The 24,906-nt window shown below is 37.7% G+C and overlaps 1 protein-coding gene and 1 long non-coding RNA gene across 2 annotated transcripts in view; both read left to right on the top strand.

The window, feature by feature from the left end:
* The window catches only part of ntng2b (netrin g2b), a 76,128-nt gene extending 54,150 nt beyond the window's left edge, over positions 1–21,978 (top strand). Inside the window, 3 exon segments of the mRNA XM_072372192.1 lie at positions 16,131–16,298; positions 19,451–19,585; positions 20,723–21,978. Of these exon segments, the coding sequence (XP_072228293.1) occupies positions 16,131–16,298; positions 19,451–19,585; positions 20,723–20,946 (527 nt within the window). The 3' untranslated portion in view covers positions 20,947–21,978.
* LOC140277238 (uncharacterized) lies at positions 2,984–4,524 on the top strand. The gene is made up of 4 exons (XR_011909078.1): positions 2,984–3,101; positions 3,243–3,350; positions 4,174–4,281; positions 4,423–4,524. It is a non-coding gene; the product is annotated as an uncharacterized lncRNA (long non-coding RNA).
* Positions 21,979–24,906: the final 2,928 nt, after the last annotated feature.

The following is a 24,906-nucleotide window of genomic DNA, read 5'->3' on the forward strand; positions in this document are numbered from 1 at the left end:
AGCCACAAAACATCATCTCAACATGGGGAGAAGGAACATACAGAAATACATGCTGAACAAAAAGGTACCAAGCTTATATGCAGTGCTAGAAATGCTTTTGTAGCGGTTTTCAGCACAAGCTAAACAACGTTAAAAACTAAAAATGAAAAGACATACTGAACCAAACATTTTTTTTGTATTTTTTATGCCAACTGGGATTTCTCAGGTGAACATACATCTGAGGAACATGCACATAAGACTCATAGCCACTCAGCTTCTCAGCACATGGAGGAAAGGAAAGGTATCTTATCAGTATATGTACATCATAGTTTCTTGTGCAGGTGCTTAGCTGTTGGTTTCTGACAGGACAGGTATCTTGTATAAGGTTTGCTTGCAGTGCTTTTACAGTTCTAGTGTAGATGTAGTGACAGCTTACAACACAAAATGGTGCTGAACATTGCGAACTGATAAAGTGCATCTGGAAACCCGAAACTGATGACAATCATTGCTTCAGTCTCCCACACCTCTGAGGGGGACGTACACAGCCACGACACAACATCTTTACATGGGCACGTAGAGGAGGAGCATTCGCAGAGAAAGGTTGAAAGGACAGGTAAATCATTTAAATTTAGTGGTGGCTATCTTCCTGTAACCCATAGGGATACAAATCCTGTGTGAAGTAGACAAACTTAGAAAAAATCCTTACCTGCCATTAATGACAGTGGTTGTTTCAGACCCTCACGAGTCTCACGGACATGTACATGAGACTCATGGCCACAAAACAACAGCTTCACATGGACACGGACAGGAGGAGCATACACACGGCAGAGTTGAACCAACAGGTATATCATTTAGATGCAGTGATTGCTTTCTTCTTGTTGCCTCTAATGTTGAAAAAATAAAGTATATAACATTACAGAGATACACACAGTAGATATTTATAAAAATCCTTACCTGCCATTAATGACAGTGGTTGTTTCAGACCCTCATGAGTCTCACGGACATGTACATGAGACTCATGGCCACAAAACAACAGCTTCACATGGACACGGACAGGAGGAGCATACACACGGCAAAGTTGAACCAACAGGTATATCATTTAGATGCAGTGATTGCTTTCTTCTTGTTGCCTCTAATGTTGGAAAAATGAAGTACATAACATTACAGAGTTATACACAGTGGATATTTATAAGAATCCTTACCTGCCATGAATTGTTTCCCAAGTATTGTTGCGAATAAAACAGATTTATGAGATTTGGAAATCATTAAATTCCGTTTTTAACTTACATTTTATATGGCGCTCTAGATTTGGCGAAATTTGGGTTGTATGAACACTGAATAGTTCATATCAATGATAATGGTTATTTCAGACCCTCACGAGTCTCACGGACATGTACATGAGACTCATGGCCACAAAGCAACAGCCTCACATGGACACGGACAGGAGGAGCATACACACGGCAGAGTTGAACCAACAGGTATATCATTTAGATGTAGTGATTGCTTTCTTCTTGTTGCCTCTAATGTTGAAAAAATAAAGTATATAACATTACAGAGTTATACACAGTGGATATTTATAAAAATGCCTACCTTCCAGTAATGACAGTGGTTATTTTAGATCCTCACAAGTCTCACGGACATGTACATGAGACTCATGGCCACGAAACAACCGCCTCACATGGACATGGACATGAAGAGCATGCACACGGCAAAGTTGAAAAGACAGGTACATTGTATTGGTGTAGTGGTAGCTATGTTCTTCTAACCTATAGTGATGACAAAAGTACTGTACATAACTTATAACTATAAATATAAACCCTATTGAAAAAAAAAGATTGGTGCTGTGTAGAGTATATATAAAATTGAATGCAGGATGCAGTTATTTGCTAATCTCAAACTGATATTTTATTCCCAGCAGAATATAAGAAACAAATCATGTGTTAAAAAGTGAGAGATTTTAATAAGTTGTGAAAAATCTTAGTTTATCCTGAAAATGATGGCTGCAACACTTGTCAAAAATGTTTGAACTGTTTACGACTTTGCATCATAATCTCTTAAAGTTCATAAAGTTCAGGGAACAAAAGAAACCAGCTGCTAGAGCTTTTGGAGAGGAATACTGTCCCATTCTTGTCTAACATAGGATTCTAGCTACTCAACAGTCCTGGGTCTTAGTTGCTGCATTTCATGGTGTGCCAGATGTTTGCAACTGATGCAATGTCTATACTGCAGGCAGGACAGTCCAGCACACAGACTCCTCAACCATGAAGCCGTGCTGCTGTAATAGACGCAGTATGCGGTTTAACTTTGTTTTGCTGAAATATGCAGGCTTTCCTTGAAAAAGACATAATCTAGATGGGAGTATATGTTGCTCTAAGACTTGTATATACACACCTTTAAGCATTAATGGTGCCATTCCAGATGTGCACCTTGCCAGTTAAATAGACACCAACACATGCACCCCCATACCTTTGGAGATGCAGGCTTTTGAACTAAACAATGTACCTTTCCTCTTTAGTTCAGAGGAAGCGGTGTTCACCATTTCTCAACAATAATTGGTCTGACCACAAATCAGTTTTATGCTTTGCTTCAGAAAGACTCTACCTCTTTAGGGTGCTTTTTTATACCCATTTATGTTACTGACCTTTTGCCAATTAACCTAATTAGTTGCACCATGTTTCTCTTGCCGTTTCTTTTTAGTCTTACTTTTCAAGCCTTTTGTTCCTTCAGTCCCAACTTTTTTGACGTGTAGCTGCCATCAAATGCAAGATGAGCTGATATTTTTCATCAAATAGTAAAATGTCTTGCTTTCAACATGTGAAATGTTTCCAAAGTTCTGTTGCAAATAAAATATTAGTTCATGAGATTTGGAAATCATTAAATTCCGTTTTTAACTCACATTTTATACACTGTCCTAAATTTTGGGAAATCTGGGTTGTATGAACCCCTGACTATTAAGTGCACTCAGCAGACATTTCTACAAATGTTTGTCATATTAACAACAGTGGTTATTTCAGACCCTCACGAGTCTCACGGACATATACATGAGACTCATGGCCACAAAACAACAGCCTCACATGGACATGGACAGGAGGAGCATACACACGGCAAAGTTGAACCAACAGGTATATCATTTAGATGTAGTGATTGCTTTCTTCTTGTTGCCTCTAATATTGTAAAAATTAAGTTTATAACATTACAGAGTTATACACGGTAGATATTTATAGAAAATGCCTACCTGCCATTAATTACAGTGGTTATTTTAGATCCTCACAAGTCTCACGGACATGTACATGAGACTCATGGCCACGAAACAACAGCCTCACATGGACATGGACATGAAGAGCATGCACACGGCAAAGTTGAAAAGACAGGTACATTGTATTGGTGTAGAGGTAGCTATGTTCTTCTAACCTGTAGTGATAACCAAAGTGCTGTAGATAACTTTTATAAATACAAACCCTATTGAAAAAAAAGATAGGTACTGTGTAAAATATACATAAAAATGCAGAATGCAGTTATTTGCTAATCTCAAACTGATATTTTATTCACAGTAGAAAATAAGAAACAAATCATGTGTTAAAAAGTGAGAGATTTTAATATGTTGTGAAAACTCTTCGTTTATCCTGAAAATGATGGCTCCAACACTTGTCAAAAGTGTTTGAACTGAACAATGTACCTTTCCTCTTTAGTTCAGAGGAAGCTGTGTTCACCATTTCTCAACAATAATTGGTCTGACCACAGATCAGTTTTATGCTTTGCTTCAGAAAGACTCTACCTCTTTAGGGTGCTTTTTTATACCCATTTATGTTACTGACCTTTTGCCAATTAACCTAATTAGTTGCAACATATTTCTCCAGTTTTTCTTTTTAGTCTCACTTTTCAAGCCTTTTGTTGCTTCAGTCCCAACTTTTTTGACGTGTAGCTGCCATCAAATGCAAGATGAGCTGATATTTTTCATCAAATAGTAAAATGTCTTACTTTCAACATGTCAAATGTTTCCCAAGTTATGTTACGAATAAAATATTGGTTCATGAGATTTGGAAATCATTGAATTCCATTTTTAACTTACATTGTATACACTGCATAGCGTCCTAAATTTTGGGAAATCTGGGTTGTATGAACCCCTGAATATTAAGTGCACTCAGCAGACATTTCTACAAATGTTTGTCATATTAACAACAGTGGTTATTTCAGACCCTCACGAGTCTCACGGACATGTACATGAGACTCATGGCCACAAAACAACAGCTTCACATGGACACGGACAGGAGGAGCATACACACGGCAAAGTTGAACCAACAGGTATATCATTTAGATGCAGTGATTGCTTTCTTCTTGTTGCCTCTAATATTGTAAAAATTAAGTTTATAACATTACAGAGTTATACACAGTAGACATTTATAGAAAATGCCTACCTGCCATTAATGACAGTGGTTATTTTAGATCCTCACAAGTCTCACGGACATGTACATGAGACTCATGGCCACGAAACAACAGCCTCACATGGACATGGACATGAAGAGCATGCACACGGCAAAGTTGAAAAGACAGGTACATTGTATTGGTGTAGTGGTAGCTATGTTCTTCTAATCTATAGTGATGACAAAAGTGCTGTAGATAACTTTTATAAATACAAACCCTATTTAAAAAAAAAAGATTGGTGCTGTGTAGAGTATATATAAAATTGAATGACGAATGCAGTTATTTGCTAATCTCGAACTGATATTTTATTCCCAGCAGAATATAAGAAACAAATCATGTGTTAAAAAGTGAGAGATTTTAATATGTTGTGAAAACTCTTAGTTTATCCTGAAAATGATGGCTGCAACACTTGTCAAAAATGTTTGAACTGTTTACGACTTTGCATCATAATCTCTTAAAGTTCGTAAAGTTCAGGGATTAAAATAAACCAGCTGCTAGAGCTTTTGGAGAGGAATACTGTCCCATTCTTGTCTAACATAGGATTCCAGCTACTCAACAGTCCTGGGTCTTAGTTGTTGCATTTCATGGTGTGCCAGATGTTTGCAACTGATACAATGTCTATACTGCAGGCAGGACAGTCCAGCACACAGACTCCTCAACTATGAAGCCGTGCTGCTGTAATAGACGCAGTATGCGGTTTAACTTTATTTTGCTGAAATATGCAGACTTTCCCTGAAAAAGACATAATCTCGATGGGAGTATATGTTGCTCTAAGACTTGTGTTTACATACCTTTCAGCATTAATGGTGCCATTCCAGATGTGCACCTTGTCAGTTGCATAGACACCAACACATGCACCCCCAGACCATCGGAGATGCAGGCTTTTGAACTAAACAATGTACCTTTCCTCTTTAGTTCAGAGGAAGCGGTGTTCACCATTTCTCAATAATAATTGGTCTGACCACAGATCAGTTTTACGCTTTGCTTCAGAAAGACTCTACCTCTTTAGGGTGCTTTTTTATACCCATTTATGTTACTGACCTTTTGCCAATTAACCTAATTAGTTGCAACATATTTCTCCAGTTTTGCTTTTTAGTCTCACTTTTCAAGCCTTTTGTTCCTTCAGTCCCAACTTTTTTGACGTGTAGCTGCCATCAAATGCAAGATGAGCTGATATTTTTCATCAAATAGTAAAATGTCTTGCTTTCAACATGTCAAATGTTTCCCAAGTTCTGTTGCAAATAAAATATTAGTTCATGAGATTTGGAAATCATTGAATTCCATTTTTAACTTACATTTTATATAGCGTCCTAGATTTGGTGAAATTTTGGTTGTATGAACACTGAATAGTTCATATCAATGATAATGGTTATTTCAGACCCTCACGAGTCTCACGGACATGTACATGAGACTCATGGCCACAAAACAACAGCTTCACATGGACACGGACAGGAGGAGCATACACACGGCAAAGTTGAACCAACAGGTATATCATTTAGATGAAGTGATTGCTTTCTTCTTGTTGCCTCTAATGTTGGAAAAATAAAGTATATAACATTACAGAGTAACACACAGTAAACATTTCTAAAAATGCCTACCTTCCATTAATGACAGTGGTTATTTTAGATCCTCACAAGTCTCACGGACATGTACATGAGACTCATGGCCACGAAACAACAGTCTCACATGGACATGGACATGAAGAGCATGCACACGGCAAAGTTGAAAAGACAGGTACATTGTATTGGTGTAGTGGTAGCTATGTTCTTCTAACCTATAGTGATGACAAAAGTACTGTACATAACTTTAGAAATACAAATCCTATTAAAACAAAGATTGGTGCTGTGTAAAATGTACATAAAATTGAATGCAGGATGCAGTTATTTGCTTATCTCAAACTAATATTTTATTCCCAATAGAATATAAGAAACAAATCATGTGTTAAAAAGTGAGAAATTTTAATATGTTGTGAAAACTCTTAGTTTATCCTGAAAATGATGGCTGCAACACTTGTCAAAAATGTTTGAACTGTTTACGACTTTGCATCATAATCTCTCAAAGTTTATAAGGTTCAGGGAACAAAAGAAACCAGCTGCTAGAGCTTTTGGAAAGGAATACTGTCCCATTCTTGTCTAACATAGGATTCTAGCTACTCAACAGTCTTGGGTCTTAGTTGTTGCATTTCATGGTGTGCCAGATGTTTGCAACTGATACAATGTCTATACTGCAGGCAGGACAGTCCAGCACACAGACTCCTCAACTATGAAGCCGTGCTGCTGTAATAGACGCAGTATGCGGTTTAACTTTGTTTTGCTGAAATATGCAGGCTTTCCTTGAAAAAGACATAATCTCGATGGGAGTATATGTCGCTCTAAGACTTGTGTTTACACACCTTTCAGCATTAATGGTGCCATTCCAGATGTGCACCTTGTCAGTTGCATAGACACCAACACATGCACCCCCATACCATTGGAGATGCAGGCTTTTGAACTAAACAATGTACCTTTCCTCTTTAGTTCAGAGGAAGCGGTGTTCACCATTTCTCAATAATAATTGGTCTGACCACAGATCAGTTTTACGCTTTGCTTCAGAAAGACTCTACCTCTTTAGGGTGCTTTTTTATACCCATTTATGTTACTGACCTTTTTTGCCAATTGACGTAATTAATGGCAACATATTTCTCCAGCCGTTTCTTTTTAGTCTCACTTTTCAAGCCTTTTGTTCCTTCAGTCCCAACTTTTTTGACGTGTAGCTGCCATCAAATGCAAGATGAGCTGATATTTTTCATCAAATAGTAAAATGTCTTACTTTCAACATGTGAGATGTTTCCCAAGTTATGTTACGAATAAAACATTAGTTTATGAGATTTGGAAATCATTAAATTCCATTTTTAACTCACATTTTATATAGCGTCCTAGATTTGGTGAAATTTTGGTTGTATGAACAAAAAATAGTTCATATCAATGATAATGGTTATTTCAGACCCTCACGAGTCTCACGGACATGTACATGAGACTCATGGCCACAAAACAACAGCCTCACATGGACACGGACAGGAGGAGCATACACACGGCAAAGTTGAACCAACAGGTATATCATTTAGATGAAGTGATTGCTTTCTTCTTGTTGCCTCTAATGTTGGAAAAAATAAGTATATAACATTACAGAGTTATACACGGTAGATATTTATAGAAAATGCCTACCTGCCATTTATGACGGTGGTTATTTTAGATCCTCACAAGTCTCACGGACATGTACATGAGACTCATGGCCACGAAACAACAGCTTCACATGGACATGGACACGAAGAGCATGCACACGGCAAAGTTGAAAAGACAGGTACATTGTATTGGTGTAGAGGTAGCTATGTTCTTCTAACCTATAGTGATGACAAAAGTACTGTACATAACTTTTAGAAATACAAATCCTGTTGAAAAAAAGATAGGGGCTGTGTAAAATACAAATTAAAAAATGCAGAATGCAGTTATTTGCTAATCTCAAACTGATATTTTAGTCCCAATAGAATATAAGAAACAAATCATGTGTTAAAAAGTGAGAAATTTTAATATGTTGCGAAAAATCTTAGTTTATCCTGAAAACGATGGCTCCAACACTTGTTCAAAATGTTTGAACTGTTTATAACTTTGCATCATAATCTCTTAAAGTTTATAAAGTTCAGGGAACAAAAGAAACCAGCTGCTAGAGCTTTTGGAGAGGAATACTGTCCCATTCTTGTCTAACATAGGATTCTAGCTACTTAACAGTCCTGGGTCTTAGTTGTTGCATTTCATGGTGTGCCAGATGTTTGCAACTGATACAATGTCTATACTGCAGGCAGGACAGTCCAGCACACAGACTCCTCAATGATGAAGCTGTGCTGCTGTAATAGACGCAGTATGCGGTTTAACTTTGTTTTGCTGAAATATGCAGACTTTCCCTGAAAAAGACATAATCTCGATGGGAGTATATGTTGCTCTAAGACTTGTGTTTACACACCTTTCAGCATTAATGGTGGCATTCCAGATGTGCACCTTGCCAGTTGCATAGACACCAACACATGCACCCCCATACCATTGGAGATGCAGGCTTTTGAACTAAACAATGTACCTTTCCTCTTTAGTTCAGAGGAAGCGGTGTTCACCATTTCTCAGCAATAATTGGTCTGACCACAGATCAGTTTTACGCTTTGCTTCAGAAAGACTCTACCTCTTTAGGGTGCTTTTTTATACCCATTTATGTTACTGACCTTTTGCCAATTGACGTAATTAATGGCAACATATTTCTCCAGCTGTTTCTTTTTAGTCTCACTTTTCAAGCCTTTTGTTCCTTCAGTCCCAACTTTTTTGACGTGTAGCTGCCATCAAATGCAAGATGAGCTGCTATTTTTCATCAAATAGTAAAATGTCTTACTTTCAACATGTGAGATGTTTCCCAAGTTATGTTACGAATAAAACATTAGTTTATGAGATTTGGAAATCATTAAATTCCGTTTTTAACTTACATTTTATATAGCGTCCTAGATTTGTTGAAATTTTGGTTGTATGAACAAAGAATAGTTCATATCAATGATAATGGTTATTTCAGACCCTCACGAGTCTCACGGACATGTACATGAGACTCATGGCCACAAAACAACAGCCTCACATGGACACGGACAGGAGGAGCATACACACGGCAGAGTTGAACCAACAGGTATATCATTTAGACGTAGTGATTGCTTTCTTCTTGTTTCCTCTAATATTGTAAAAATTAAGTTTATAACATTACAGAGTTATACACGGTAGATATTTATAGAAAATGCCTACCTGCCATTAATTACAGTGGTTATTTTAGATCCTCACAAGTCTCACGGACATATACATGAGACTCATGGCCACGAAACAACAGCCTCACATGGACATGGACATGAAGAGCATGCACACGGCAAAGTTGAAAAGACAGGTACATTGTATTGGTGTAGTGGTAGCTATGTTCTTCTAACCTATAGTGATGACAAAAGTACTGTACATAACTTTTAGAAATACAAATCCTATGGAAAAAAAGATAGGGGCTGTGTAAAATACAAATTAAAAAATGCAGAATGCAGTTATTTGCTAATCTCAAACTGATATTTTATTCACAGTAGAATATAAGAAACAAATCATGTGTTAAAAAGTGAGAAATTTTAATATGTTGCGAAAAATCTTAGTTTATCCTGAAAATGATGGCTCCAACACTTGTTCAAAATGTTTGAACTGTTTATGACTTTGCATCATAATCTCTTAAAGTTTATAAAGTTTAGGGAACAAAAGAAACCAGCTGCTAGAGCTTTTGGAGAGGAATACTGTCCCATTCTTGTCTAACATAGGATTCTAGCTACTCAACAGTCCTGGGTCTTAGTTGTTGCATTTCATGGTGTGCCAGATGTTTGCAACTAATACAATGTCTATACTGCAGGCAGGACAGTCCAGCACACAGACTCCTCAACCATGAAGCTGTGCTGCTGTAATAGACGCAGTATGCGGTTTAACTTTGTTTTGCTGAAATATGCAGACTTTCCTTGAAAAAGACATAATCTAGATGGGAGTATATGTTGCTCTAAGACTTGTGTTTACACACCTTTCAGCATTAATGGTGCCATTAATTGGTCTGACCACAGATCAGTTTTACGCTTTGCTTCAGAAAGACTCTACCTCTTTAGGGTGCTTTTTTATACTCATTAATGTTACTGACCTTTTGCGAATTCACTAAATTAGTTGCAATATATTCTTTTTAGTCTCACTTTTCCAACCATTTGTTGCTTCAGTCCCAACTTTTTTGACGTGTCGCTGCCATCAAAAGCAAGATGAGCTGCTATTTTTCATCAAATAGTAAAATGTCTTACTTTCAACATGTGAAATGTTTCCCAAGTTCTGTTGCAAATTAAACATTGGTTTATGAGATTTGGAAATCATTAAATTCCATTTTTAACTTACATTGTATACACTGCATAGCGTCCTAAATTTTGGGAAATCTGGGTTGTATGAACCCCTGAATATTAAGTGCACTCAGCAGACATTTCTACAAATGTTTGTCATATTAACAACAGTGGTTATTTCAGACCCTCACGAGTCTCACGGACAGGTACATGAGACTCATGGCCACAAAGCAACAGCTTCACATGGACACGGACAGGAGGAGCATACACACGGCAGAGTTGAACCAACAGGTATATCATTTAGATGTAGCGATTGCTTTCTTCTTGTTGCCTCTAATGTTGGAAAAATAAAGTATTTATTGGTATACACAGTAGATATTTATAAAAAAAAAAATACATACCTGCCATGAAATGTTTCCCAAGTTGTGTTGCAAATAAAACATTGATTTATGAGATTTGGAAATCACTGAATTCCGCTTTTAACTTACATTTTATATGACGTACTAGATTTTGCGAAATCTGGGTTGTATGAACCCTGAATAGTTCATATTAAGGGCAGTGGTTATTTCAGACCCTCACGAATCCCATGGACATGTACATGAGACTCATGGCCACAAAACAACAGCTTCACATGGACACGGACAAGAGGAGCATACACACGGCAAAGTTGAAAGGACAGGTATATCATTTAGATGTAATATCAGCCATCTTTTTAAATCTGTAATGATGGAAATGTATATAGATCCTAAAAAATAAAAGGCACAAACAGCCGCTATTTACTTGATTTTAATGACAGTGGTTATTTCAGACCATCAAAATTCTCACGGACATGCCCATGTGACTCATGGCCACAAATCACCAACCTCTGCTGGGCATGGGGAAAAAGGGCATACCCAAGGTGTCAGTATTTTTTCTAATTAATTCACATTCTGAATCATACAGTGGGTTCCTTGTGAGTTAAACGCAAGTAATAAGCTGCTATTTTTGCTTTTGATGCATCGGTCCTTGACAAATCTGAAGACCACATACATGGGAGTCATGGTCACAAATCCCCAACCTCATCTGAGCACAGGGAAGACAGCCACAGAGAAAGAAAAGGTATCAAATGGTGTCATTTGTATAGATTGGAATCAGAAAACACCCAGTGTATAAACTTTCCTGATGAGCAGCTTGGAAGTATTGGTGTTGTTTTTGCTTGTGGTGTGCTAGTCCTCCATAAGTCTGAAGAACACATACATGGAAGTCATGGCCACAAGTCCACAGCCTCTTCTGAGCATGGAGAGAAAAGTGGGAACACTGAGAGGAAAGGTAGCCATTTTATATTCTGGTGGTAATCTTCTCATAAAATACATACATTTTTGTTGTTTTACTGATGATTGTGGCATTTTAGTCTCCCATCATTTTGAGGGACACACACATGAGACTCATGGCCACAGAACAACAATCTCATCTGGGCATGGAGAGGAGCACGGCCATAGACACAGAACAGCTGAAAACCGAGGTATTTTGTTTTTATGCAGTCCTTTCAATGTTCTAGTAGATTTACAGTAGCTATAAACAGTACATTACTTGTGATGCTGTAAAAGCACAGTAGATAAACTTTGACTGCGAGTTAAGCTTGTAGTGAAAGGGGTAAATGTATCAAATTTATCTCTGAAACCAAATGATCACCTTTTAGTCAACATGAGCCATCAGGCTAAATCATATCAACAGCGGTGCAATATATATTTTTTCTTTACCCAAGACATTTAGAGATGCTGAAAGACAAGAAAGAAAAAGACAATATAAAAGATTAAGTGGGGAAAATGGGTTGACTGGAAAGGAAAAATAAATTTGACACTTGTGACGCTCTGGAAATAAACTGTTGTTAGTGGGTTAAACATCATATGAACACTGGCATTTTCTTAAAATTCTAAATAGTCTCAAGCCTTGCCTGACTGAGAAATTATAGATCTCATGTTTTGTGGCTTATTTTACAGAAAGCTCTAGATTATCACAGATCTGTGGATGTTGTTGACTTGTCAGTGGTCCTTGTGCTATCTAGTATGGTAAAAACAGTCCAAGGTAAACTCTGCTCCATCAATATAAATTGATTTTTGAGTTGTTGCTCCTTTGTAGGGCACAATGTCATTGAAAAGCCTGAGAGGGAACGAGGCGGTCATGAGACCACAAAACATGCTTCTGGGAATGAGGAAGAAGAGCACAATAAAGGAAAAAAGAGAGGTAGAATTTGAGTATGATGAACTTGCAGTGATTCATAACTGGTTGCACGAATTTTGTAAAGACTCAAACTGACAGTCTACCTGTCAAAATGTCTTTATTTTACAGAAATTTTTTTTTTAAGACAATCATTCCCAAATATCTCCCACAGTTCATTTTCAGTAGTTAGGCTAGCAATTACTCTTTAAGAATAGTAGGTATTAGTATTAAGTATTGTTGTAATTCTTTCAATCTTAAGTCTATCTTCAGCGGTTACACTTGACAGCTACATACCAACAAACTGCGCCAACCAGTCAGTGCATGGACGCTGGACCCCTGGGTGTGTCCTATTGGTTGGGGGAAATTCAGGCTTATTCCAGTGCATCTTAGGGGTACCCGAACCAGTCCTGAGCATTTTCTGTAGTGTGGCGAGACTCACTATGACTCTTAGAAAATCGTGGATGGATTTTAAAATCAACCTGTCCAGCCAGTTAAGACACACTGCAGTAGTTACAGTGTCAGCTTTACAAAAAAAAAAAAAAAAAAAAGAAAAGCTAGTCCCTTCTCTTAGGGAGAGTCTAGTGTAGTATCCGTACCACCTCATCCGTTACAGCCCTGTATTGTTCCGACTGACCTCTAGGCTATACTGGCTCCAGCTGTCTGAATGTTAAGTGCTGCAAGAGACTATAGCATAGCGAATGACACAGAGATCCAACTTAAACAAAGATTCCTTCATCCCTCAAGGGCTTCTGAAACTCTTGATCTCAGGAGAGCCCCAGGCCAAACAGTTGTTTGGGATCATATACGATGATTTCAAAGGTAAGAGACCAAAATGAACAGCATGTGGTCTTAAGAACCAGGCGGAGCACTTGAGTTAGTTTAAATCCTCTGGATTATTCCTGCCCTTTTCATAAACTTTGAATGGTGTCATTGAAGTAGAATGTGGAAAAATTCCCTTCATTGTATGTTTTATGTTTATTTATTTATTTTGCTCATTCCCTCCCTTTGCATCTGTGGCACTCATGGTTATGTTTGCTTTATATGCATCATCAAGGTAAGTGTCTGCACTTTCAATTCATCTTAACAATCCAACAGTTACTTACACTGATATTTGTGTTTAATGTAGTGGGAAGGATATTTTTAAGAAAACTATTCAGTTATTAATTCAAACTCCGTCTTCATCCAGGCAGGTGTCTGTGTCCCAATACAGTCTTTTAATGTTAACTGTTCACAACTGATAAATACCAATAAAGAAGCATCTTGACTCATAACGTTAATTTGTGGAACAATGTCCCATTGCCTCTCTAGTCTACGAAGTAATTGGCCATTTATATTTAATTAGGCAGTTCTCCCCCACTGCTAGCATGCTTCGCTCAGTGCTGAGAGAGGCACTTTATGGTGCTTCTCTGGCTGACTTCCTTTAAACCAGCTCATTAATATTTTAGCTCACATCATCAACCAAACAATAATAAAATAATAATGTGATGGCTGATTAAACAGCTAAACTCCGACTTTTTAATGTGCATTTAAATGTGTATTTGCATAAACATGCCTGGTAAACGCCTCTTTAGAGGACAGTGATGCCTTGCAGCGCTCTGCTGCAGCCTACTTCTAAAGCTTAATAAAATCTTAATTAGGAACCAGCCTCAGCCAAGATAATCGTGGAGAGACTTTGGAGAAATGTTCTTCCACCTCTCGATGCACCCCTCTGCACAGTACAGATCTTGCAATGGCTAATATCAGGGTTTCATTTCTCCCTTTGTGGAAAATTTATACAGAGGTGTTATCATTCTACAATAACTCTTAATTTTTTCATGTTGTGGTAGTCTCAGTTTATCAAGCATGTGAAGTAAAGCCTGTAATCAGAGCTTCTCACGATAAATCAGGATTTACAAAGAGAAAATTTAATTAAGAGCTCTGACTGTGAAGCTCTTTGTAAAAAGACAAACTGTGGAATTAGAAAAAAACAAGTGTAAGAATCACAGAGAATGGAACTGAACAAAAAATATTGACAATATTTTGTATTTTTGATGACGTTTGATACATTTCAATAATGATACAATAATGAGGGACCACACCAACTGTTTGAGGGATACCCACCCTCCACTGTCTTTGACTGGCTCAGATCAAGAGATATTTTTGTCTCAGCCTAAAAAAACGTAACCACTCAGCTCATAAGCCAAACCAAGCACAACCGCTAACTAATCAAAATCACAGGCGGACCAGGATTTCATGAGCATTGCAGTTATCAGAGAGTGAGGTCTTCAAGAACTATGTAGGCTCACACCAGAATGTGTTGTAGGTAAGCTAGTCCAGAACAGTTTCCCTCTTAAAAAGGATTAAAAGAATTTCTTGCATAATTGCTAGACTTTCTGGGCTACAAAGTCGTTATGATTACATCTGACTTTCAAAGTCTAACATGCCTTCATTTTGCATTCCATTAAACTGTCGCATACGATTTAAAAAAAAAAAAAAACTACATTACCAGGGCTCCAAAAATGTTACATGCCTCCACTTTCCTTTTAAAAGTTCTAACATGCTTAATTTTGCATGATGTGAAACTGCAAAACAATTAGATGTTTCTAAATTCTCACAAGGAGGTTGATGGTAGACAGTAGCATTACGAGGACCGTCAGATAACAATATTACTATAATCTGTACTTTGCTGCCCGCCACAGCAGGTCAGACATGAAAATATAACAAAATACGTTTAGAGATTAAAAAAAAATTTTTTTAAAGAAAAGATAGACATGGCCTGGCTTAAACATCGACTGTGAAAGCAATCACAATTTTAGTCTTTTTTATTTTCTTTTTATTTGTAACGCTATTAGATTTAGAAAAGAGGAGCCTTTAAAACAATGCCTTATCTCAAATTGATTTATCATTTTGGCTGGTTTAACCATCCTTCCTCAACACACAAATGACTATTATATGCAAGAGATTATATTATAGACAGATATATAATCCTATCAATGTAGCCCAATAAAGTGACTGCATTTGAGGGCTGACCCAAATGCATCTGAAATTCATTTATCACAGAGATATTTTGAAATAATTACTCAGCTACATTTAATGCTCTGTTCTGCAAGAGAGACACTGTTCTAGTAGGTTAACCAGGGTCAGACTGATTTCATAATTTCACGTGTCGTTTGGAAACATACTACATATCACTCACCTCAAACTCCCTTGGTTATGATTCTGTATTTTATAATCGACTCATCTGGTTCTATAATTAAATTCCCAGACACACTTAACATTGCTGTACTCACACCTGCATGCGTACACACAAACAAGTGCACCCACAGGAAAGTGGAATTCCCATCAGTAATCAGTGCTGCACAGTAGAGCAGACTCAGCAAACCTGAGTGTAGTAATGGGGAGGGAGTGGTTTGTCTTTATTGAACCAATAAAGAGTAATAGAGGCGCCTCATAAAACACAAACTGAGTCATTCATTCTTTAAACAGACATCTGAAACTAAAACTTTCAGACTTAAGTTAATACAAATAATTTATCATATCATACTCTAATCCAATAATCCACTTCAGTACTCTCCTGCCCCGTTTTTCATCATTTGAAGCAACAACATTTTCATCCTCCTCTAAGAACTAAACTGATATCCGTCTCTTCTTGCAGACTGCGAGTGTTATGGCCACTCCAACCGCTGCAGCTACATCGACTACCTGAACATCGTCACATGCGTCAGCTGCAAGCACAACACCAGAGGCCAGAACTGCCAGCACTGCAGACTGGGATACTTCCGCAACGCCTCTGCTGAACTGGATGATGAGAACATCTGCATCGGTCAGTCTGTTGGGAGACTGTGAGAGCATGTGGGGGAAGATGCGCATGTATCAGTATAGTAGCAGGGTGTGTGCGTGGTCAAAAACAGGAAGCTAAGCAGGCTGCATCATCCTGGTGTATTCCAACTGTTCAGCTACAGAGATCTTAGCAGGTACAATCTACCATTCTCGCCACAAACATAGTATTGGCATGTGGACTTTATCAAACATATCAGAAAGGGATGAAGAGGACAAGCATGATGACGTTTCAGGAGTTGACAGCAGTGTCAAAGTATTACTAAAGTAAAAATAGCAATGCAACATTATGAAAAATATTCAATACGCATTCAAAATCTTATCCAAGTTATCCAAGTATTATCAGCTAAATTTACTTCAGGTCTCAAAACTAAAAGGCACCTATTAGTCATTTATAATCAATTTATGTTTTCACAGAAATATTACTGCTGCCATAAAGTGTAATACATAGAAAATGATATAGTGCATTGCCTCTGAATATAGTTGAGAAGTACTGTATAATGTAAAGTAAAGTACAATTGTCTTAAATTAGTGGTTACACTCAAGGCCTTGGAGAGAGGCTATATGTTTTTGAGCTGTGATTCAGTCCTCTGTGTCAGTACATTCATTTGTTGTCATGGGGTAGGGACAGAATTTCATTTTGCAAAACATTTGAGTTGAGTTGATATACATACTATAAGATGCCATGAAATATAACCACACAGACTTTTGTCATTGTTTGGGCTATATGCTGGTGCAGGTATACAAGTAACATAAGGTGTGACAAGTAGAAACACTTAAACATTGAATTCCTATTTCATGGAGAATTTAGGCAAGTATGAAATGGTATTCTACAATGCCATCTCAGTTTTAGACTTCTTCTTTCAGTTTGATCTTAAGGGGTTGCAACAGTTGTTTCAGATAACTGACATGGCCTTTGAACTTTCCTCTGTCTGGAGATAAAAACTGTGTGTTTTTAAGGCTATTGCCTTGCTACCATCAAGGCAGACCTACTACAATATAAATTAAAGAAGTCATACACTGTTCACTGATGCAAACACCTTCAGGCATCCTTAAAGCTGAAAGTCAACCCTTTAAAATTACATCATTTCAATTGTGCTGAGGCAACAAACCAAAACAATGAAAAATTCAAATGTTATACTTTGTCTTTAGGGAAAATAACAACTTTTACATCCTGACATACTGTGACTGTTATTTACTCTTCATTAGCATTATGTGCTGATGAGAGGTCACGGTTTGCATAGCTGCGGAGCTAAAATCTGGTGTTGATTTGGATCCATCTGTGGGTGGACTGCAGGGGGCTGGAGGGTAAACTCGCTGTGGTCAGGGTTCACACAGGGCCAGGTCTTGGAGTCAGCACAAATAAGGCCCCATTAGCTCATCTGCCAGCACACTGGCACATTAAAAGTGTGGCAAAAGAAATCAGTTCACACAAGCATTTCTAGAGCAGGAAACACATTTTACATAGGTTCTCATTCTCAACACACATTTGCTCACAGTGGGTCACATTCAATCCCAATATTAATGTGCATGACCCACAAACAGGAATAACAACTGCATTGCCGTGGTTTTAATCTGGGTCTCAGATTTGTTATTTTTTCGTTAATATTCTATAACACGTTTGATGATAAATTAGTTAATCTGATCTTTGTTTTATACATTTTACAACAAGTCATGAGAGAAATATAGGTTCATTATTAATTGACAAACATGTAGCTCTGGGCAACTTTCACTGATCTGAATACCAGTTTCAACTGATATGAATTTGAAGTGATAAATACAAGTTAAAATAAAAATGTGAATTAAACTTGACCTTGTAATCGGGAGGTGAACAATGTAGAGTAAAAAATGTGTTTAAGCATATCAAGAAATGATTAAGATTTATAAGAAGTGAAAGCTTGGGGATGTTTCTGAGAGAATGTTAGTTTGCAGTGTTTTAGTAGTCCACCTAAATTAAAAGGATTTAATTAAAAGAATTAGTCTGTTGAATGTATTTGCGTCAGAATATATTAACATACTGTTAAATTATGAAAAACATGAAACATGAAAAACAAACATGAAAAATATTCTCAAATGCTTTAAAAAAAAAAAAACACCGCCATGTCTCATGCACTTACCTCTCAGAGATCAAATATCACAGTATTTTCTGACATTGAAGGACATTTGTCATTTCATTTGTGACAGATGTCTGTCTAGATGGGAAGGAAGTGAGAATAGTCTCTCCAAGGCTCCGGGACTGTTGCCGTATTCTGGGAGCCCATGCCAGTGTTGCTGTTTAACCTCAGGGAGACTTTGAGACAATCTATGTACTGGTGCGCTACAAACTGAGTTGGAGAAGCAATTATAAAATGCAAAACTAAATGAAAAAATATTTTTTGTCCAGACAGCATTATATTTATCATATGGTCTGCAAGTATTGCATACAATCTCCAAACAAGGCTATTGCATCAGAAATTTTCAAGATGATATCTGAGAAAAGGGCTGAAAAGGGCCTTACATTTTAGGTATTCATTCCTATAGTATCCTGGGACATGTTTTTACTTTTAGGGAATTCACATGTAAATCCCTGTATTTGTGGAACTGCTGAATTAGCTTTGGGCAATATCTAAAACTATTTATCAAAAATATATTCAACAGTAGGGGGCGAGAGTGGAAGACCCCAGTCCCCGTATTCAATTTTCAGTAAATGCAATCAGAGAGAAAAATTAAACCTTTGGAATCAACTGTTTTGATCATTTTAATTTTAAAGTTGCAAGCTGAAAGAACTTAATGAAGCCATCTTTCGACAATAGAATTGAAGAGTGTGTGGTGAAGTACGCCCCCACGTCCAGCCAGCATGAATTAGTAAGTGGGGATGTATTTACACAACTGATACCAAATGCCTGGCAGACCTTGGTCTTTCTTGACCTATTCTGTTACAACTTCAGTACGCCCTCCAAACGACGCAGCTTGTAATTGACTCGGCCAGATGTCAATAAATGACTAGTCCAATCATTCAAACCTTACACCGATTTTTAAGCCTCTGACGTCTGAGGAGAGACGTGCATTTTTTAATTTTTAATTTTCTAAATGCAACCATTATATCCGCGTAAGCCATCAAGAACAAATTCTTATTTGTAAATAATTCTCTTTCTTCAGAGTGTAACTGCAACCAGATGGGTTCTTTGCATGACCGGTGTAATGGTACAGGCTTCTGCCAGTGTAAACCTGGAGCCACAGGGGCCAAATGTGATGACTGCCTGCCGGGATTCTACTGGAAACAAGGCTGTTTTTGTGAGTATGAGGACACAGATTTTCACTGGGTTCAAGTCTAAAGAGCCAGAGCAGATGAAATGTTGCAACCTTTCCCGGACCTTTTCAAGTGCACCGTCCACTTAACTTGTGCCGCTCCCAATGTTTTCTTTACTTACAGGGGAATAGATCATGTGGCTCATTAGCAGCATCAGCTACTCTTTTAATTGATGACCCTGTCACACCTTAACCCCATTACCGAGAATCTCCTTCCTCTGCCATCTACCATCTAGTTAGGGGCTTCAATCGCAAATAGACCCGCCATACACTCAAACACACACATGCTAAAACAAACACAAAAAAACCAGACGTGGATGTATTTTGACTGTGGGTTAATACATTATCATAAAGGACACAGTGTAATAAATAGCTGTGCTGTTGGTTTTAGGTAAGACAAAACACTGCAACACAGGCAATTGTTTCTTGTGTAATGGAAAAAAAAATGTCAGTATATGTAATTATTTATCTCTATGGAAGGCTGATCCTGTTTTCTCTCAGGACATTTTTAGGTCAAGTATCTCATGCAGCACAACTACTTCTGTGCCGTTTCTAATGCTCTTTTATAGCATTTTAATGACGCAGCTTGTTCCTCCAATCATTGCCTGATATCACACGTGCAGTTTATTTTTATTAGTTCGTTTTTTTGCTGCTGGATTTGATGCAACAATTTTGATTTGACCCTGAGAAAGTGCAGGCTCAAGAAAAACAGACAGAGAAAAGGGCTTCAGAAACAAAAAAGGCAGGTGTTACCTGCTCTTATCCCAGAGGAAAAGACAGGAGGAAGGCAAGAGGCTAGATAAATTCTCCAATCTTTAATGCTTTGTTCTTTCTGCCCTGAATTCTCCTACTCTTGCTGTATCTGTTTCCTATCATGTTTTTTCCTAACATTACCTCTCCTTATCTTCTCCTATGTCTTTGTCCTTTGTCATACACATTTCTTTCGCTTATGTGCTCTATACTTCTCCTCTATCCTTTTATCACCTGTCACTTTGCTACATGTGCTTGATTTCCAACTCCTCGCTTCTATTCTACTTACCTCTGCAAATCCTTCCCTCTCCATTTTGTCCACTACCTCTCCCCCTGCTGCTTTCTCTCTCTTGCCTTTGCCTCTGCTCACAGCTAACGTTTGCGATGAGGAGATGCTCCTGTGCCAGAATGGAGGAACGTGCTACCAGAACCAAAAGTGCATCTGTCCTCCAGAGTTTAAGGGAATACTGTGCCAACACACCCGCTGTGAGGCAGGCAAGGACTGCAGTGGTGCCACTTCACTGCACCTCTCCACAGCGACCCTGCTGCTCTGCACTCTGTTAACCTACTTGCTGGCCACGTTATCACCCCACTGAGCCACAAAAAGCCCCCCTAAAGACCAATGAGTGTGTGTATATGAGTGTTTACGTGAGGGGAAGGTTGACCCAGAGTGAGGAGGGCTTAACAAGTCATGGACCCCAACAAATGCATATGACAGCACTCTTATAGGCACACACACTCACGGAACACTACCCAATCCCATTCTCCTTGCAAACACACATACACACACCGGACTGTTTAGACACAGAGTGTGTGCTCAGGTGTGAGAAGAACAAAAAGAAAAAAAGAAAAAAAGGCGCGACCTCAAAGAGATGCAGTCAAAGGGGAAAATAATCAACCAACCACTGTTCCCTTTATTCCTCAGCTGGAGCAATGTGCATCAAACCAAAAAGTATAAAGAGAACACTTAAATCACCACTGTTTCACTTCAAAGGGAATGGCTGTTGTAACCACAAGGACCTTTTCTTTTCTTTTAATTTTCTTCTTCTTTGTTGAGTGAAGGATCTCACCTCCATTAGACTGACGGCCAGCGTGTGTGGTCAGACTCTGTGTCAGGGCGAGACATGTCGACTTGACAGACAGGTCGGGAGGTTCTCGTTTGATTCTACTGCTGAGGCCTACATAGTATGTTAACCAGGTTTCATTTCTTCAAAGATGAGATTTGATTTTGGCATTTATTTTATTTCGGCTGCATTTATTATTATTATTTTTTAATTATACCTTTCGTCATTGTATCTAAATGTGCCCACTAGCAGTGCTGAGATTATACATATTATATAATATCCTGGGGTTTATGAATTCTAAAAAAATAGTCACTATTATGATTGTTATAGGAATGAGTGATTGTTGCCACACTTAACGAGATTTACTCCTCACAGTATTCAGGAATCAGAGTTTAACAGGTTTCAACTAATCAGAAGTCTAAAGGAGAAAGAAAAGATATGAAACACGTATCAATATTATATGACATTATTTGAATATTTTTTGTAGAAATTATTTTTGTTTGAAGTTACAATAAATTATAAAGAAATGACATTTACAACTATTCCATATGCTCATTTTATTACACTGAGTGTAAAATTTAAAGTAAATATGACTGTTATTTGCCATCTTGCTTGTTGTTGTTTTTTCCCCATTCACTCAAGTCTCCACAGTGACATGTTGTTAATCCTCTTCTTTTCAAAAAGGAAAAACAAAAATGTTCTGTTCCAACTCCATTTCATTCACTTTGAACACGGTGTTGCTCGTCGTTACAAAACTGATTATTCTGTTAAAAATCCAACCATCGCACTGAGCTGCTTTGATGTCAAAAGGATACGAGTCATTTTTTACCGACAAAAGATGAAAAGAGCTTTTATGTGCTGAGATGCAGCACAAATAATGGGGTAAGTTGAAATACTTCCCACAATATCAGCAACTGAGAAGTACAGTGATTCCAACTCAGTCTCATTGCCAAACTTGAAAGGGTCACAAAACACAAAATCTCCAATTCATGCTGATAAATGTGAATTCTGCATGTCTTTCATGCTTCCCAGTAGGACTTTCGAAGTGATTAATGTCAGTAGGACATCTGGTTTGTGTATCCAACATGTTTCCTTATTCTGGCCAAGAGGATGGAACAAAGCAGCGACTATATCAGAAAAAAAGCCATTTTAATATGTTATTACCGTCCTTCCTAACACAAAACATGATGGTTTTCTACCTTTAATCATTTTATTTTGGTTCCCAACCTTGACCAAGTAGTTTGCAAGCTCTGAAACAGTAATGAAACAGCAACTAAAAAGACAAAAATCCTGAAAATTCAACGTCCACGTAAAGTTACATACATCAGGGTTTGGGATTGGAGAAGAGCTCTCTTGTTCAGTTCAAGAGTCGTGTAGCTCCACCATCTCTTAAAAGTGATGCAGTAGTTTTGTGACCATTTCATGAGATGGTGCAATCCACCATGTAGTGATTTTTCTTTTCAAAACGCAGAGAAAGTCATGTCTGTGGGCAAAAATCAATAGATTTGGCAATTCACAACGTCCCTGACAAATTAAACCCTAAAATCAGACTAACGTTGCACTCATCACCCATCAGCTGTTGTAAGGCTGTTCCAAACGTGCGTGTAGAAACAACATCCCCGTAGATTGTTTCACAGAAATACTACAATGTAATTTCACAGTGAAATGTTCTACTGTTGACTCAACCGGGGCACATAGAGGATAAAGAGACACAAAGGCTGCATTAAATCAGGATACAGTTTAAATCAAAGGATGGGGATTCTTGTATTACTCCCCTCTTTCTGAGCCAGTGGTAGTTGTAATAGCTTTTCTGCATCTGACACGCCAACTTTTCATTTAAAATGAAGAGGAACAACCAGTGCAGAAGAAATATTCCTCTGAACTTCATCAAATAATATGTAGTTTGTTTTAAAAAATGGCTGTAAACACAACAACTTGTAGTTTCTGTGTTATGTTGGTGCAGTCCCTGTGTAGATTTATTCCTTTGAGAAAACATAAGCAAATTATCTTGTGGGAGAGGGGGCGGGATCAAATAAATTAGAGGTGAGTAAATATATACTCTTACAGTATGAATGTAAAAAACATTTCAGAGGAATAAAGGAAATTCACAACTCATGAAATTCTGTGAACGCAAGAGAAATTTCCAGGGCACAAGAAGAACTGGGGAAGATGTCAACCACTCCGAAATCAGAATAAAGAATAAAATAAAAATGTATTTTTCTTTCCAACATCCTCATTATGTGGTTCTCTCAGGTGGAGTAAAAAAAAATAAAAATGTCATCAGGCCAAGCCAATCATGATTATGTACATATGAGATGAGGAGCAGGACAAATTACCCCATCATATGCTCATCTCATAGTATTAAAAGTAGTTGTTACTTTTGAAATACAACAGAAATAAATTTAAAAAACGGCAGCTGAAGTTTGTCTAGATTCTCCTGACGCTGTCTGAACGTGACAGAGTTTAGTAAAATAATGTACTTCTGTCCATGTCACCTCTCTACCGTTTCCCCAGCTGTGCCTTTGCCTGTTATTTTGATTTCACACGGGTCCATGAGACCTCTACATCCAATTGTTCTAAGATTTCCTTTTTCAAAACAGTCTTTGTTTTCAAGATGCGTACACCTGTTATGCTCCTCATGTTGTTTCCAGGGGCCTCAGCCACTCACAAATTCTCTGATTTCTCTGGCCTGATTTCTTTTCGAGGGATGTGTGTTTCTGTGAGTGAGTTTTTATTGGAACTGGTCTCTAGTTTTATCATTTTTGGCAAAAACATAGGGTACAAGAAACCCTTGCAAAACACCGTACCTCTATAAAAAGCCTGACAAAGTAGATCATGTTCTTTGGAAGAGTAGCCAAGACTTGATAAGTTCTACATGTGAAGTCCTGCTCTGTTAGTATCACTTCCTGGATCATACTTGTAATGAGAAATTAGATGAGGCAAACACTACTTTACCAATACTAGTGTCACACATAAAACCTGTGCAACAAAGCTGAACTCTTTATATCACAGACAGCTATGATTGTTAAAATGAATAAACTGAGTTGACTCATCATCACTTTAACTTTACAATTGCACGTAGGATTACAGATGTTGCAATTAGATGCTTAGAAACACAGTGCCATGATACAGTAAGCCAGCAATTTAATGATCCAAGGGGGGGTTGTTCTGCTTCTCAACATGCTTTTTCAGCTTTTTAACCAACTCAAAACAACCAATTCACACATGAACACAGCATAAGATAATGATATCTCTTGAATTACCTTTTTTTTGTCTGTCCCTTGTCAGTGGAGATAAAACAAAGATATAGCTTAAATATATATTATGGAGGGTTTTTGGTCAATTTAGTGATGCTTTTAACTTAAAACAATCTTTTCAGATAGGTTCACGGAGTTGTTAATGCTATGTAAAAATAATCAGAAGAAGATTAAAGGCTCAAAATGAACACCACCCCAATTCCAAAAACTCTGAGAATGCTGTGGAATATGTAAA

This window comes from Leuresthes tenuis, unplaced genomic scaffold (genome assembly GCF_036924035.1).
Source record: "Leuresthes tenuis unplaced genomic scaffold, fLeuTen1.0.hap1 SCAF_19, whole genome shotgun sequence".
Taxonomy (NCBI): Eukaryota; Metazoa; Chordata; class Actinopteri; order Atheriniformes; family Atherinopsidae; genus Leuresthes; species Leuresthes tenuis.